Below are 14,088 nucleotides of genomic sequence, written 5' to 3' on the forward strand. Positions count from 1 at the left end.
AAAGTGGCTGTGATGTCATATGGCCGTAACAAAAATCATGACGACGAAATAAAAAAACATAGCAGGACAAGTCCTGACGTACAATTCAAAGAAGTTTCATCGACTTATTAGAAAAAACTAGACCTAGAATGGACTATGAATTAATTAAGAAAATAATTTTTAGAAAAATCAGATAAAAAATAAGGAAAAATCTAAAATCAATGTCAAAATGCAGCATGTGAACACAAAAAACCACTAGCGAGAAAGGAAAATTTAATTCAAACCAAAAACTAGGCCTAGAATGAGCTGTGAATGGATTGTGAAAACCATTTAGAAAAAAATCCGATCCAAAAAATCTAAAAAACAGTAAAAATCTGAGTGAAATTTAAAAGCCATCCAACTACTCATTAAACGTGCCTTCACTAATTTATGATTATCTTGAAACAAAGTCATGAAACAAAAAAGTAAAAACAATCAAAACAATCAAATCTGTTAAAATTTGATAAAAAATCTGATCAAATTTTGTTATAAATTGAGATCCCGAAAAAACTATCTCTGCCAAAATAATTTCATCAAAACAACTAGTACTTACAAAAAGCACTTATGTAAATTTTGAATAAATACTTTAGGCTAAAAATATGAAAAAAATAGCTCTTAAAACAACTTTCACTGAAAAACTGGAAAAAATTACTAATTTTTTTAATATTTCAAAAACATATAAATCCAAAGAAAAATTCCCTTCAGCCAATAGGGTATCCAGATGCTCGCAAAACAATAGGCAAGTCGTAATAGGCAAAGAAACTTAGCTAAAAACAGAAAACGAAAAACTGCAAAAAATTAAGAAAAATAGTTCCAATTTTTGCCATTTTTTTTGTCATATTTCTCAAAAAAAAATGATTCTTACCCACAAAACTGTAACCAATTGTTATTATAAAATTGCTCAAGTAGAAGGGGTTTCTTCAATACCCATTTGAGCCAGTAAAACGAAATAATCTTCAAAAAAACGCAAAAATTAGCCCAAAAATCAGCAAAATACATTAAAAAACTCCGAATTATCATAAAATTCATATGAATTTCCAGAAACCTTCAAACCACTACCGAAACCAGCCTGAAATTAAAACAAAATCATAACCAAACCTCTTAACCAAAATAAATAAAAAAAAACTGCTTTAAAATGCCGCACGTGAAGAAAAGAATTTCGCTCGCTTAGAGAAAATTATTTCACACATCAATTTCTCGCTCTCGCAAAAACAGCGGTATGAAAAAAAAAACCACTCTTTTCGCTCCGCTCTTCACTTTTGTTCAGCGCCAAAATCAGTCCAAATTTTTTCACGCGTTTCATTTCCCGCTTCAAAAATCACTCCAATAAAATTGATTAAAAAAAGGACTTCTCCAATACTCCTCTTCGAGTCGTAAAAAGACAGCGCCCCAATACAATTCAAATTCTTTGAATTGTAAAAAAACCAAGAGAAGGCCAATAATAGCCCCAGCTATCGCTGTGCGGCTATTAAACAGAAAAGCCTCTTCGAGTCTTAAAAAGACAGCTCCCCAAAACAATTCAAATTCTTTGAAATGTAAAAACCAAGAGAAGACCAATAATATCCCCAGCTATCGCTGTTCGGCTGTTAAAAAACCAACTAACGTCGGATTAATTTAGAAGGGGACATAGTCTACAGAAACTTTTATGGTGCAAAAACTACAGACTACGGAGGGGTTCCAATCCGCGACCTGCAGGATTCGACTCCTCGATAATATCGACTAAGCTACACGAGCTATGACCTCTCTTCTCTCAAAATGGAAAGAATGTTCCAGAATAAAAATGGTCAGGCGAAAATTTTCATAAAAAAGACACACGTTTACATGTTCACATGTTGCAAAATTGCTCAAGTAATTGGTCAAAAACCCGCACGGACCTGGTCGGCAGTGTTTGCTCTTCCCCAAGTCAACGTGACGTTACCCGTCAAGTCATCATCATCAGACAGCACAACCAGCGGAACAGGTGTTAAAGATTGCAATCTAGCACAGGTGGCTGATGACGTAGCAGGCGCGAAGTCCCCTCCGGCAGATCTCCTACTAGGAATGCGAGATAATGCAGCACCATCAGGACTGGAAGTCGAGGAACTAATTGGCTTGACCTCTTGGATCTCGTCCAGACTCCACTGTTCGATGTCTTCGTTCGTAATCTGAAACAGAACCATTGGAACAAATTGAAACAACTGCTTCATACGTGACTGCGTAAGGCTATTCACACAGGTTCTTGAAAATGGCAATTTTATTTAGAGGTAATACTTTTCTTCAAACGATCGCGGTTTGATTCACTACAGATTCATTCCGTGATAATCAACACAGTCCCTGATAGCGTCATGTGAAACTTCTTTTAATTACCAAAACAACGATAATACAGCTATGAGCAAACGCTTCAGTAAAAATCGATTCTTTTTAAAGAGATAAGCTGATAGGCTGATGGCGGGGGCGACTGAGGGGGGGGGGGGGGTGAAACTTAAGAACCGGCCTTCACGCCATGAAATTGTCTCTTCAAAACAGTTTTGGTCAATCGTATTCTTAGAATAAGGCTTAGGGCTCTAAGAGAACTTAACGCCCTCCGAGCGCTACCTGTTTACCACTTTTTTTGAGGACGAGAAGCCAAATGGGCCAGAAGAACAATCGGTCAAGCGGAAAAGAACACAGGACTATAATTGCTACAAACTTCGTTTCGGAGCAATAAAAATAGGTTCTTAAAACTAAAATCTCACCTCGGTCGCTACCTTTTCCTGATCTGTGTTAGGGCCATACATCGCGTGTCTGTCGTACTCGTCCATGGCGAAAGGACTAAGAGCAAATGACCTCAACTCATGAATGAAATGACCAGTCCGCGATCCAAGTTTACCCACCAACCCCGTATAGAAGGGTCGAGAACCAATTTCCACGGTGCGCAATAGTCGCATCAGAGATCCCAATGTTGAACTCAATTCTCGCTTGTCAACAAGAACAGAGAGTTCACGGTTGGCCCATTGCATTATTCTAAACAACAAAAAAAACATAACCCACTAACCTCGGGCGAATTACTCTCAAACGGCTGGCGAGCGGTTGGCTTCGTCAGTAGCCAGCCACGGTTTAGTGAGGCTGCCTTTAGCTTAATTGAAGAGGCGTGACTTAAGAGCAGTGTGGGGGGTCATACCGCAGCGGGGGGGGGGGGGGGGCAACGGTGGGAGAGAATGATGTGGGGCGGGGTGCTGTGGGGGTCCAATTTCTAAGAACCGCCCTTCAAAACAAGCATAAGTCTCCAAAACAGTTTCTGTGAATCGCATACTTGGAGACCAGTGAGCTGAAATGAAAGGCTCTAGAACTTAATGCTCACTGGGCGCTACCTCCTTATCCCGCTTGTGAGGACGACAAGTCAAACGAACGGGTCAGACGAAAAACCGGTCAAGCGAAACTCGCATAAAAAAGGCCAACATGATTAATATAATTGCTACAAACTTCGTTTGAGAGCAATTAACAATGATTTCCTAAAAAGTGCTGATTGTCATTTACGATAAAATTATGATAAATCCTAACCCTCAGAGAAAGAGAGAGCGCGCTAGGAATATTTTCCATGATGAGATTCGACTCTGCAACTTTTAGTTTTCTGGCCTTGTATTAAATCATATAAAATAATGAAAAGTGCAGAAGTTAAAAGAAGTTTTCAAATTGCGCAGTGAAAAAACTTTCAAAACCATTTGGTGTCTCTAGACTTCTGCCATGTAACCCATCTGCATGACTTAAAAAGTTTTGTTGGCCAGTAATGATCGTTAAAATATTACGGACAAAAATACTCAAAATACTCAAATACAAAATTTTTACAATTGCAATTTTTTTAAAAAAAATCTTGCTAGAACTCGTGATACTAAGATCTTAAGCACCATTTAATTGCCTAAAGAGACTATCCAGTATCCCTATTGCAAGCCTTAAATACTTTCACTGGCCCATAAAGATCCATAAATTTGGAACTTGATAATAATTCTCCGAAACGTTGACAAAAATTTAAACTTTATCAAAAAATTGCTAAAACTCAGGTCATTAAAAGATTGCTAACCATTCCATTGCAAATATTCGCAAATATTTTCTTAAAAAATTGCTAAAATTTGTGATATTATAATCCTGAAAAACGTTCCATTACATATAGCAACCATGCAGTAACCTAATACCAAACCATTGAGGAGGTTCCTTGGCTCCTGAGGCTGGAAAAACCTAAAAATGAAAAAAAAACTTGAAAAAAAAATTGCAAGTTCTATCAATAAATTGCTTAAGCTTGCGATGTTAAAAAGCTGAAAACTAATCCATGGCACAGAAAGCATCTTCCAGTGACTTAGTTTTAAACCCTAAAGCATTTTTTCTGACACCTGAGGCTTAAAAATCTTGAATCACGACAAAAAACGTCAAAAACTTTTTTAAAAAATTGCGAATTTTGTCGGAAAAAATGCCATAATTCGTGACGTTAAAAACCTGAAAAACAATCCATTACATATGAAAATTATACAGTGACCTATTATCAAACCCTAGAAGAGGTTTCTTGGCTCCTGGCGCTGAAACCTAAAAATGACAAACAAAAAATCAAATACTGTAAAAAAAATACAAGTTTTATAAAAATCGCTAAAATATGTGATTTCAAAAAATTGAAAGATATTTCAGTGACGATAATAAAACTTATTATCAAACCTTTAAGTAGGTTTTTCTGTCCCCTAGGTCTGGAAAAATATATAAATGAAAATAAATGTCAAAAAATAAAAAATGCAGGCTTTGTCAAATAATGATAATATTCGTGATGTTGAAATGTCGAAAACCATTCCATTACCACTAGAACCTCTGCAGTAACCTATTACAAAAACCATAGAGGAGGTTCTTTGACACGTAGGGCTAAAATATTCAAATAATTCCTTAAAATTTTCAAAAAAAAACTTGTAAATTAGTATAAATTTGCGTGTTTTGTTTGGATTACCAAAATTTATAGCTCTTAAAATGGTCATAAAAAGCACTTATGTCTTGCAAAAATGCATTTATCAACTTTAACCAGCCTAAATTATAGACTGATCCAACAAGAAGTTCGAAAAAAGACAAAAAACACGAAAAATTGCAACATTTTGGGCTCAAAAACTCCTAAAAAACGAACTTTTAACCTTAAACTACGACCTTCCAACTACCTTCAACACACTACGCACTTGAAAGACTACTAAACGCGGCTAAGTACCTCTAATGAAACTTAATACCCGCTGGGCGCTACCTATTTATCCCATTTTTAAGGACGAAAAGTCTAATGGGTTAGACGAAGAATCGTCTAAGCGAAAAACTGCATTAAGAAAAACTACCGGACTAATAACTGCTACAAACTTCCTTTGGGAGAGATCGTCGGAGGAATTGCGTTAAAAGGACTAGTGGGAGCTCTAATCCACTTCATCCTGCATCCTTGAGCGCAAAGTCAAGGGCGTAAAATCGCTCGAAAACTCGAATCGGTCAAGCGAATATTTTGCATAAAAAAGACCAGCATGTTTACAATAATTGCTTCAAACTGCAACAGCAATCAATCATAATAAAGTGTTTCGTATCGTAGCGCACTGAATGATGCAACCATACAGTTCAACCAACAAAACATCTGACTGTACGAGATTAAAAAATCATTTACTTTTGTCTATTTTCTTGAGGGGAAGTGTGTTGACCTGCAAAGAACAAAAATTGAACATAGCTGGCAGATTGCCAAAAAATAGCCGCAATAGATTCGTAGATCGGCAGTCTAAAAAAACAGTAAAAAAGACAGACCAAAATAATTTGTCTTTTCATTGAAGGCTGATCTGTTATAATTTGATTAAAAATCTGTATATGTTTTTGCTGCCTCTATTAGCTGCTCCCTAAAAACGTTCAATTAGAGTGACACACACCAATTTGACCTTATCTCTTTGAATTAAAGTAAATAAAAGTCAATTTCAAAGTGAGGAAGTCATTTTTGAGAGTGAGGTAAGTCAAGTGTGACCAAAAATTTAATCACGCGAATGAACAAAAAAACTCGCTCCACTAAGAGCGAAAAATGACGTCACACATGCAATTCAGTTGAAATTGCATGAACGAATGAACAAAAAGTTGCTGTGACGTCATATGGTCGTAACAAAAATCATGACGACGAAATAAAAAAAACCAAGAGAAGGCCAATAATAGCCCCAGCTATCGCTGTGCGGCTATTAAAAACACATTGCAGGCTGCTTCAGCTTATTGGTAAACAGATGATAGTATTAGTGTTAATTATTGATAATTTAACGGTTTAAAATGTTCACTGGGCACTCGTAAGCAAACATCGCCGGCCCGAAAATGGCCTCCGTTGACGCACTTGATGCACATCCGGATTGAAACAAAAATAAAAAAATTAAATTGACCAAATTTTTCTGTGTTTTTTAGTGTCAAAAAGTTAGCAAAATTGGCGTGCAGTTTCAGTTTGATTCTAACACTATTCTTAATCCACTTTCTAAGCGGAAAGCTAATAAGCTTAATACCAATGTCAGCTAGAAAACACTAATGAACTTTGGTAACCTAATTCAAATGACTGGGCTTTATGGGTTTATCCCGTCTCTTTTGATTTTGCTCTTTTGACTTTGACAAAAATCACCACATTGCGTAAATAATTGCGTGAAATTCAGTTGAAAGAGTTAGTGAAGGAAGTCAGAAGTCAAACGTGAAGACCGGACTTAAATAAAACGAAAAACGTGGTAAAGGTAAAGCGAATTAAAAAAACATAGCAGGTCAAGTCCTGACGTACAATCCAAAGAACTTTCTCTGACTAAACAAAAACTAGACCTAGAAGGGACTATGAGTGAGTTGGGAAAACCATTTCCAAAAAAAATCAGATGAAAAAACAAAAAAAAAAACAGAAAATCAATGTCAAAATCCTGCTAGGGAGAACAAAAAACCACCAGTGAGATATGTAATTTTGATTCTAACAAAAAACTAGGTCCAGAATGAGCTGTGAATGGATTAAAAAATTAAAAAATTTAAAACATACCCGGCAGATTGCCGGAAAATAACCGCCGTTGAATCCAATAAGCATGATTGGGATTGAACAAATAGATATTAAAAAGATTTTTGTACAAAAAAATTTTTTAAGTCCGATTTAATTTTATGGCATTTCGTAGTCGAACATACTTCTGTTTCTTAGAGAGAGGCTACAGGGGCTACTATCAACACCAATAAGCATAAGAGATGGTAACTAAGCCTTATAGGAAAGACGTTCAAATAGCGGGCATCTAAAATTGGGCTTTATGGGTTTATCCCGTTTCGATTTCTGACTTCAATTTTTTATACTGACTCTTCATTTTGAATTGCTTTGCTGAGCAACTGATGTTCAAAATCACTATTAGCAGAATGAGAGGAGAAAAACTAGCCTAGAGAAGTCAAAAAGATTTCACGCAAAATGTCGAAAAAGCGGCAAAATGGTAAAGCGAAAAAAAGTTCGAAGAAAGAAAAATAGGAGCGCTATAATAGCCGGCTGAGAAGATGAGGGCGGCTATTAAAAACTGAACATCAATGTCAAAATGCCGCATATGAACAAAAAAAACCAGTAGCGAGAATTCGAATTTTTGTTCAAACACAGTTTTCTCATTCTACTTTAAAAATAGAGCGAAAAAATTTCACGCCACAAAAGCACTCGCTTTTCAACTCTACTTCCTGTTTCGTCGTGACCAAAATCACAACTCAAATTTGACTTCAAAAATCATGAGAATGTGTGAACCGATCTTATAAAAAAGAGCGCCTCAATACAATTCAAATTCTTTGAATTGTAAAACATAGCCGGAAGAATTCCGGAAACGACTCGAAGTGGAAATCCATTTCAACGCCATCCAACTACTCGTCAGACAAAACGTGCCTCTACTAATTTATTATTATCTTGAACTTACTATAACCACTCAAGAAAATTTTTTAAAAAATACTTGAAGCCAAATTATGAAAAACAGGCTCTTACAAACAACTTGCACTAAAAAACTGGAAAAAGTTAATATATTTTTTTAATAATACAAAAGCATATAAATCCAAAGAAAAAATCCTTTCAGCTACTAGGATCGCAAAACGACAGGCAAGTCATAATAGGCTAAGAAACTTGACTAAAAAACAGAAAAAAAACGAAAAACTTCAATAAATTAAGAAAAATAGTTCCAATTTTCGCCATTTTTTTGTCATATTTCTCAAAAAACAATTAAAATCCACAAGACTGTAACCAATTGTAATCTGATATTTGATCAAGTAGAAGGGGTCTTTTCAATACCCATTTGAGCAAATAAAACAAAACAATCGTCAAAAAACGCAAAATTTAGCCCGAAAATCAGCAAAAAACATGAAAAACCTCCGAATTAGCATAAAATTCACATGAATTTTTAGAAACCCTCAAACGACTACCAAAACCAGCCTAAAATTAAAACAAAATTATAACCACACAAATGAAAGACAAAAACTGCTTCAAAATGCCGCACGTGAGCAAAAAATTTTGCTCGCTTACTGATTTTTTTTCCACACCTCAATTTCTCGCTCTCTAGAAAACAGCGATATGAACAAAAAATCACTCTCTTTTCGCTCCACTCTTCATTTTGTTCAGCAACAAAATCACTCCCAATTTTTACACGTGTCATGAAAAATTGGGAGTGATTTTTCACTCCCAATCATTTCCCGCTTCAAAATTCACTCCAATAAAATTGATTTAAAAAAAGAACTTCTCCAATACTCCTCTTCGAGTCGTAAAAAGAAGAGCGCCTAAATAATACCCGTTGAGAGGCTGACGACGGCTATTAATAATTAATCTCGATTGAATTCAAAAAGGCTTGAAAACGAGAAAGCAAAGAAAATCTGACAAACAATTTTACCTGGTTATGGAAGCAGGTCTTTGTTGCATCCAGGACAAACTGATATCTCTAGTGTGATTTGAACTATAATGTCTGACTCGAAATCCGTGATGGTATATCAATCTTCTTCCTTGCAGAGTCAACCGACGTCTATCAGTTGCTGGGATTCCCCTAAGCATGTCCGGGATATTGGACGACTGGCTTTCAGACTGTTCGACTGCAGCGCTAGACCCAGCCCCAACCGAATTGATAGCATCGTAGATTGATTGAGAAATTGTCGAGCTCCGACCTAAATGTAACGCGAGTAGTTTAGAACACTAAAAGTTTCGCCTTTTTTTTGCATAATTGTAGTTTTCAGAATAGTTGTTAACATTCATCTTGACGCAGTTTCGCGAACTTAAGATCAGCTTTCCTTTCCTCTGGCTAGTAATAACTCAAGTCAGTGACTATAAAAACAATGTTCCTTACCAACTAAAGGGCTATCGCTAGAAGATGCAGAGTTCATTGGCACTACCATATTAGCAGGTTCCATTCGGGTTGGTCGATTGGAGGAAAATCCTCCCAGTGAAATTGAAATATTTGGTGTGTGAGTTGTAATTCTTACAGATCCCGAGTGCGGATCGCCAAAAGAACTGGTGAAAAAATGACTTGAACTTGGTCCTGCAGTTTCCTGGTGAGTGAATAGGGGGTGTTGTGTTGACCTTCGTCGACTGAAAAGCCAAGACGGATTCATGAAAGGAACATGTATATCCCCCGGAGTCTGCCCTGAAACAAATGATGACTTTTAATACTCGATTCCATCAAAAACTTCTCGGGATAGATTTATAGCATTATAATGCTAATTATAATACTCGATTCCATCAAAAACTTCTCGGTATAGATTTTAAGCAATTTTATAAGGCTAATTTATAATCACAAAGAAAAGAACATTTAGTTGATTAAAGTCATCACGGTACTAACTCAGCGATAAAACTGGCGGTATGTCATCAGTCATCAATCGATTCACTGGTGGCACGTTTTGTATTTTATAGTCGTGATTTGATTTGATATCATGATGAATCTTATCAAAAGTTGATTTGCACAGCGGACATATGTTGTTAATTCTTGACCACGCGTTAATGCATGGGTAGCAGAACGAGTGGAAGCAAGGATCACACACTGCTAATTCTCGCAAAACGTCCAAACAAATCGAGCAGGTATCTGCATCTCCCGCAGGCGACGCAGCCGGACGATTGTTGCCTCCTGAGCTTGATGAGCTTTGAGACATGTCTAGCGCAACAACAGAGTCATCTCTTTCAACTGGAGTTATACGTTCAACTTCACCACTGATAGAAGCAGGTTGAATCAAAACAGGACTGCCTCTTTCAGAAGGCGCTTCAGCCATCTGAAAATTAGTTATCAATTCTATACTCGAACACATTTAACTCTCTTTTCTCTATCCATAAAATGTTTGTGTTTTAAGTTAATTTAATTCAGACGCTGATTCAATTCATGATCCCAATCATTTTCAATTATTATCTATTCAACATTCCAAATAAACCAACTGTTTCTCAATATCCCAATTCTCATTAAACAAATATTTAATCTAATTCTACAAGCAACATTTCTACTTTTTCAGTAAGTTACTACGCACAATATTATCCAATAACAATCTAGCAATTTAATCTCTCAAATCCAATCAAACATATTCAAGGCGAAATTGTATAGTAATTTATCCATGACACTGCGCATCTTTGATAATTCTACTCCATCATGCTTTTGAATGAAATTTCACTTCAATTTCACATTCCGACGCCAAGTTTCCGAATGTTTTTTATGCACTATTATGACAATGATTTCAACAGCAACCATTAAAAGAATTTAATTTTGCGTACTAATATATTTGTATTTTCTTTCAAGCAGTTTTAATGTTAAATTTCCGACAATTTTTGTTTTTCTTTGTTGCCCGTCTATTTCATTTAGATTTTTTGGATCTTTTCCGTTTGTGCCCCCCCCCCCCCGCTTAGTGGGTGCATATTATTTGCAACCCCCAGACGCACGTGCAATATTTTTACATAATGATTTACTATGTAATGACAAGTGCTGTGTCACTGGGGGGAGCATAACGTACTGGGGGGGGGGGCACAAACGGAAAAGATCTGATTTTTTGATAACTGTTTGCAGAGAATTTTCATATCCATAGGGGAGACGACCAACTTGCTGAGTATTTTCACTTTGTGAGAGAGCTGACGCCTATTTCTTAAGTTTAATGACGAGATTTTCATCCAGAGAAGTAATTGTCAATTAAACTTCAATTAATTAAAAAACGAACGTTTTCGAACATTGCGTTCATCGTCAGGTTTAAAAATTAAATGAAATTATTTACAAAGTATATAAACTTGCCTTGACGCTTATTCTAAGAAATTAGTCAAAATAACATCGAAATTATGAAATTATATACAGTTAAAATCACATTTATACTTTATTTACACTTATTACACTAAATCAAATCATTTTTAATTCCGGGGGTTTTGAAAATCCCGGGTATAATGCTTTCTATTCCTGAAAAGCGATTTTTGTTTTCATTCCTATCTGTTGTTGTTTTTTTACTTATTGCGGTTGACAAAATTTCGAATTAACGTGTACCAGAATAATTTTCGGATTTCCAAATTCAAATTTTTGTATTTGAACTAAAACTATGATATAAACTACCGCCCCCGGTACTCATCGCGTGTATTTAATTGCGGTTTCAGCTTTTTGATGTAGATCGCTTCTATCTTCATTAGTTTTTCAACTCCGCGTCAAGAATCTCCCATTCAATATTATGCGCTGTACCACAACATTCAACCAGGTTTTGTCCCACAGGGGAATCCAGTTTTTGATGCTCCAAATTTCTAGTGATAACATGTCGGCTGGTTGAACCAACATAGATGGAACTGCATCCATTACATGTAACTTTATGTACCACATGGGATTTCAAATTTTTATCAAAAGGCGATTTGAGGGTGGGCAAGCAAGTTCTTAGCTTTCTTGTTGTGAAAATAATTTGAATTTCACACGATTTTTTCAGTCTACTTGCAAAATTCTGAGTCATATTTCCTCTGTATTGAACAAAAACCTCGGTTTAAGCTCCTTACGGTTAAGTATTTTAACTTTTTTAAGATGTTAATTTTTTTTTTTGGGGGGGGGGTTGCTGTGACGTTTTCCGTCGTGACTATTTTATCCAACGTCTCATTAACAATACTGCCGGACCACTCAGTTGGTTATTGATTTTCATTCCAGATCTCTTGATGTTTCTTAAGAGCTACATCAAAGTATTGCCAGTCATTGGTTGCAGTAAAAATCCTATGCACAGTCCCTTGAATCACATTTTTGTTATATTGTTACAATGCACAGCTGCAGATAATTGGGACTATGCCGGTATCAGTTGATTTTTGATACCAATGACAGTTAATTTTTATATCTTCGTTGACGTTCATGTTTAGATCTAGGAATGCCAGGTCTCCACTAAACTTTTGTGTCTTAAGAGTTAATTGTAAGTTCTTGTGAAGAGAATTTGCATGCTCAAGGTAATCTAGAAGTAATCTAGACAACATTTTCTTTCAAAAATTTGGCTTAACGAAAGTATTTGATAAACTTCATCTGTTACTATCAGTACTGACCTAGGGGTTATTCCTTTATCGGTTTTCATCGTGCTTTGCCCGTTTGTGAAAAAAAATAATTGGCCAAAGAATAGTAGAAGCTTTAATAATACAACCTGTATGCATATCCCGCATAATCAATTCGCAGCATCATCCAGTTTATCAAATGAGAATCATTGTCACTCAGGCACTTCTGATATTTTCAGATAGATGTACATAATAAATTGTGGACGTATGAGGTAATTGGCCAATGGCTGTTATCTTGCCAGGCAAATGTTCAACAAGATCAGTAAGTCTAATGTAAAAAGAGATGATCTTCTCATTGTGACACGAGAACTTGACAGCTCTAAGTTAACGAGAGTTGGTCTCAACTTTTGTTCCGCACTCAAGTTGGATTATGCATTCCTGACATCCTGTCAATTTAGTCCGTGTTAACGGATCGTTGCTTCTCAATTTGCTCCATACATGTCGAAGTTTGATAAATCCGATGTAATTATCCATTTTCCGTTTCTATTGTATCGCGCTTTCTCCTTCAATTGTATTTTCATAATTATCATATGTATCATTTTTGTACAGCAACAAAATTACTTCCAATTAGGAGAGATCCGAAGCAGTTATAATAAGCAGATTAAAATGATAACCCGTTGATTCAAGCAGAGATGCTGAATGATCCTACGTACCTATGCTGCTTGATCCTACGCACCTTCAAGCGAATCAATTTTGTGTTTTCTGTAATCGAAACGAAGTTCAACAGGTCTTACTTTAAGTCACAAGTGGTGAATGTGAGAGATATTGGTAGGATTATAGATAATACACAGATAAATTTTTCTTTTACAAATAAATTATTGTCTAGCTGCAAGGTAGCTAAGATATTGTTTAGTTGATTTTTCTCACTTGACCTAAAAATCTCGAGAAGAAAGACGAGATTTTGATAGTAAAATCTTAGAATTCGCTAATGTAAATCAAAATGGCTCAGCATGTTAACGATTTGTTATTCCTTTTTAAACAAAAACGTTTCTTGACTAATCAACTATAATAATTTTCATTTATTTATTGCGCCTTTAAGAATTTACTTTTTGCTGAATTTCAATTTTTTTCCTCAGTTACCGCAAACTAAGGTGTTTGCGTTTTGATTGTGGGTGTTCCCAGAGTAATTGTGTCGGAGCTGAAAGCATGAAAAATGTTTTTTGATGCTGAAGACATGTATGGCAATTTACGTCAGTTGAGTTTTCTTGAAGACCGTGTTTTGAATTTGAAATATTTTAACGTAGTTTTCAAAATGGTTTTCAAATGTGGCAAAGAGAAAATCAGGTAAAAATAATTATTTGAGTGTACATTTCTCTTATCTCTTTAGTAGTCATCAAAATGAAATAGATATTAAGCTAGGTAATGCATTGCATTAAACTCCTATGGAACAGAAAAGAATATTGTCAGTTGAAATGAAAGTCATCCTGTTGTGCATGCTCATCACTTTATGTTTCGCTTTTACTCAAAAGAAAATATCATACGTGTTGAAAGTTTTGTGTTGCGACAATAAAATGGTGTTCAATGAAGGTGGCATAAATGAAAATGGCGTGGTCTTTCTACGAGATAATGTCTGGGGAATATCAGTGTCCTAAAACGTCAAGTTATGGATG

At 35.7% G+C, this 14,088-nt stretch overlaps 1 protein-coding gene across 1 annotated transcript in view; it reads right to left on the reverse strand.

Moving 5' to 3' along the window:
• Positions 1-10,239, reverse strand: part of LOC142354607 (uncharacterized) — a 34,015-nt gene extending 23,776 nt beyond the window's left edge. The window contains exons 1-5 of the mRNA XM_075406937.1: positions 9,792-10,239; positions 9,300-9,596; positions 8,853-9,120; positions 2,733-3,000; positions 1,893-2,162 (exon numbers count right to left, since the gene is read on the reverse strand). Of these exons, the coding sequence (XP_075263052.1) occupies positions 1,893-2,162; positions 2,733-3,000; positions 8,853-9,120; positions 9,300-9,596; positions 9,792-10,215 (1,527 nt within the window). The 5' untranslated portion in view covers positions 10,216-10,239. The remainder of the gene's footprint in view (positions 1-1,892; positions 2,163-2,732; positions 3,001-8,852; positions 9,121-9,299; positions 9,597-9,791) is intronic.
• Positions 10,240-14,088: the final 3,849 nt, after the last annotated feature.

The sequence above is a fragment of the Convolutriloba macropyga genome, chromosome 15 (genome assembly GCF_964194025.1).
Source record: "Convolutriloba macropyga chromosome 15, txConMacr16.3, whole genome shotgun sequence".
NCBI classification, from domain to species: domain Eukaryota; kingdom Metazoa; phylum Xenacoelomorpha; order Acoela; family Convolutidae; genus Convolutriloba; species Convolutriloba macropyga.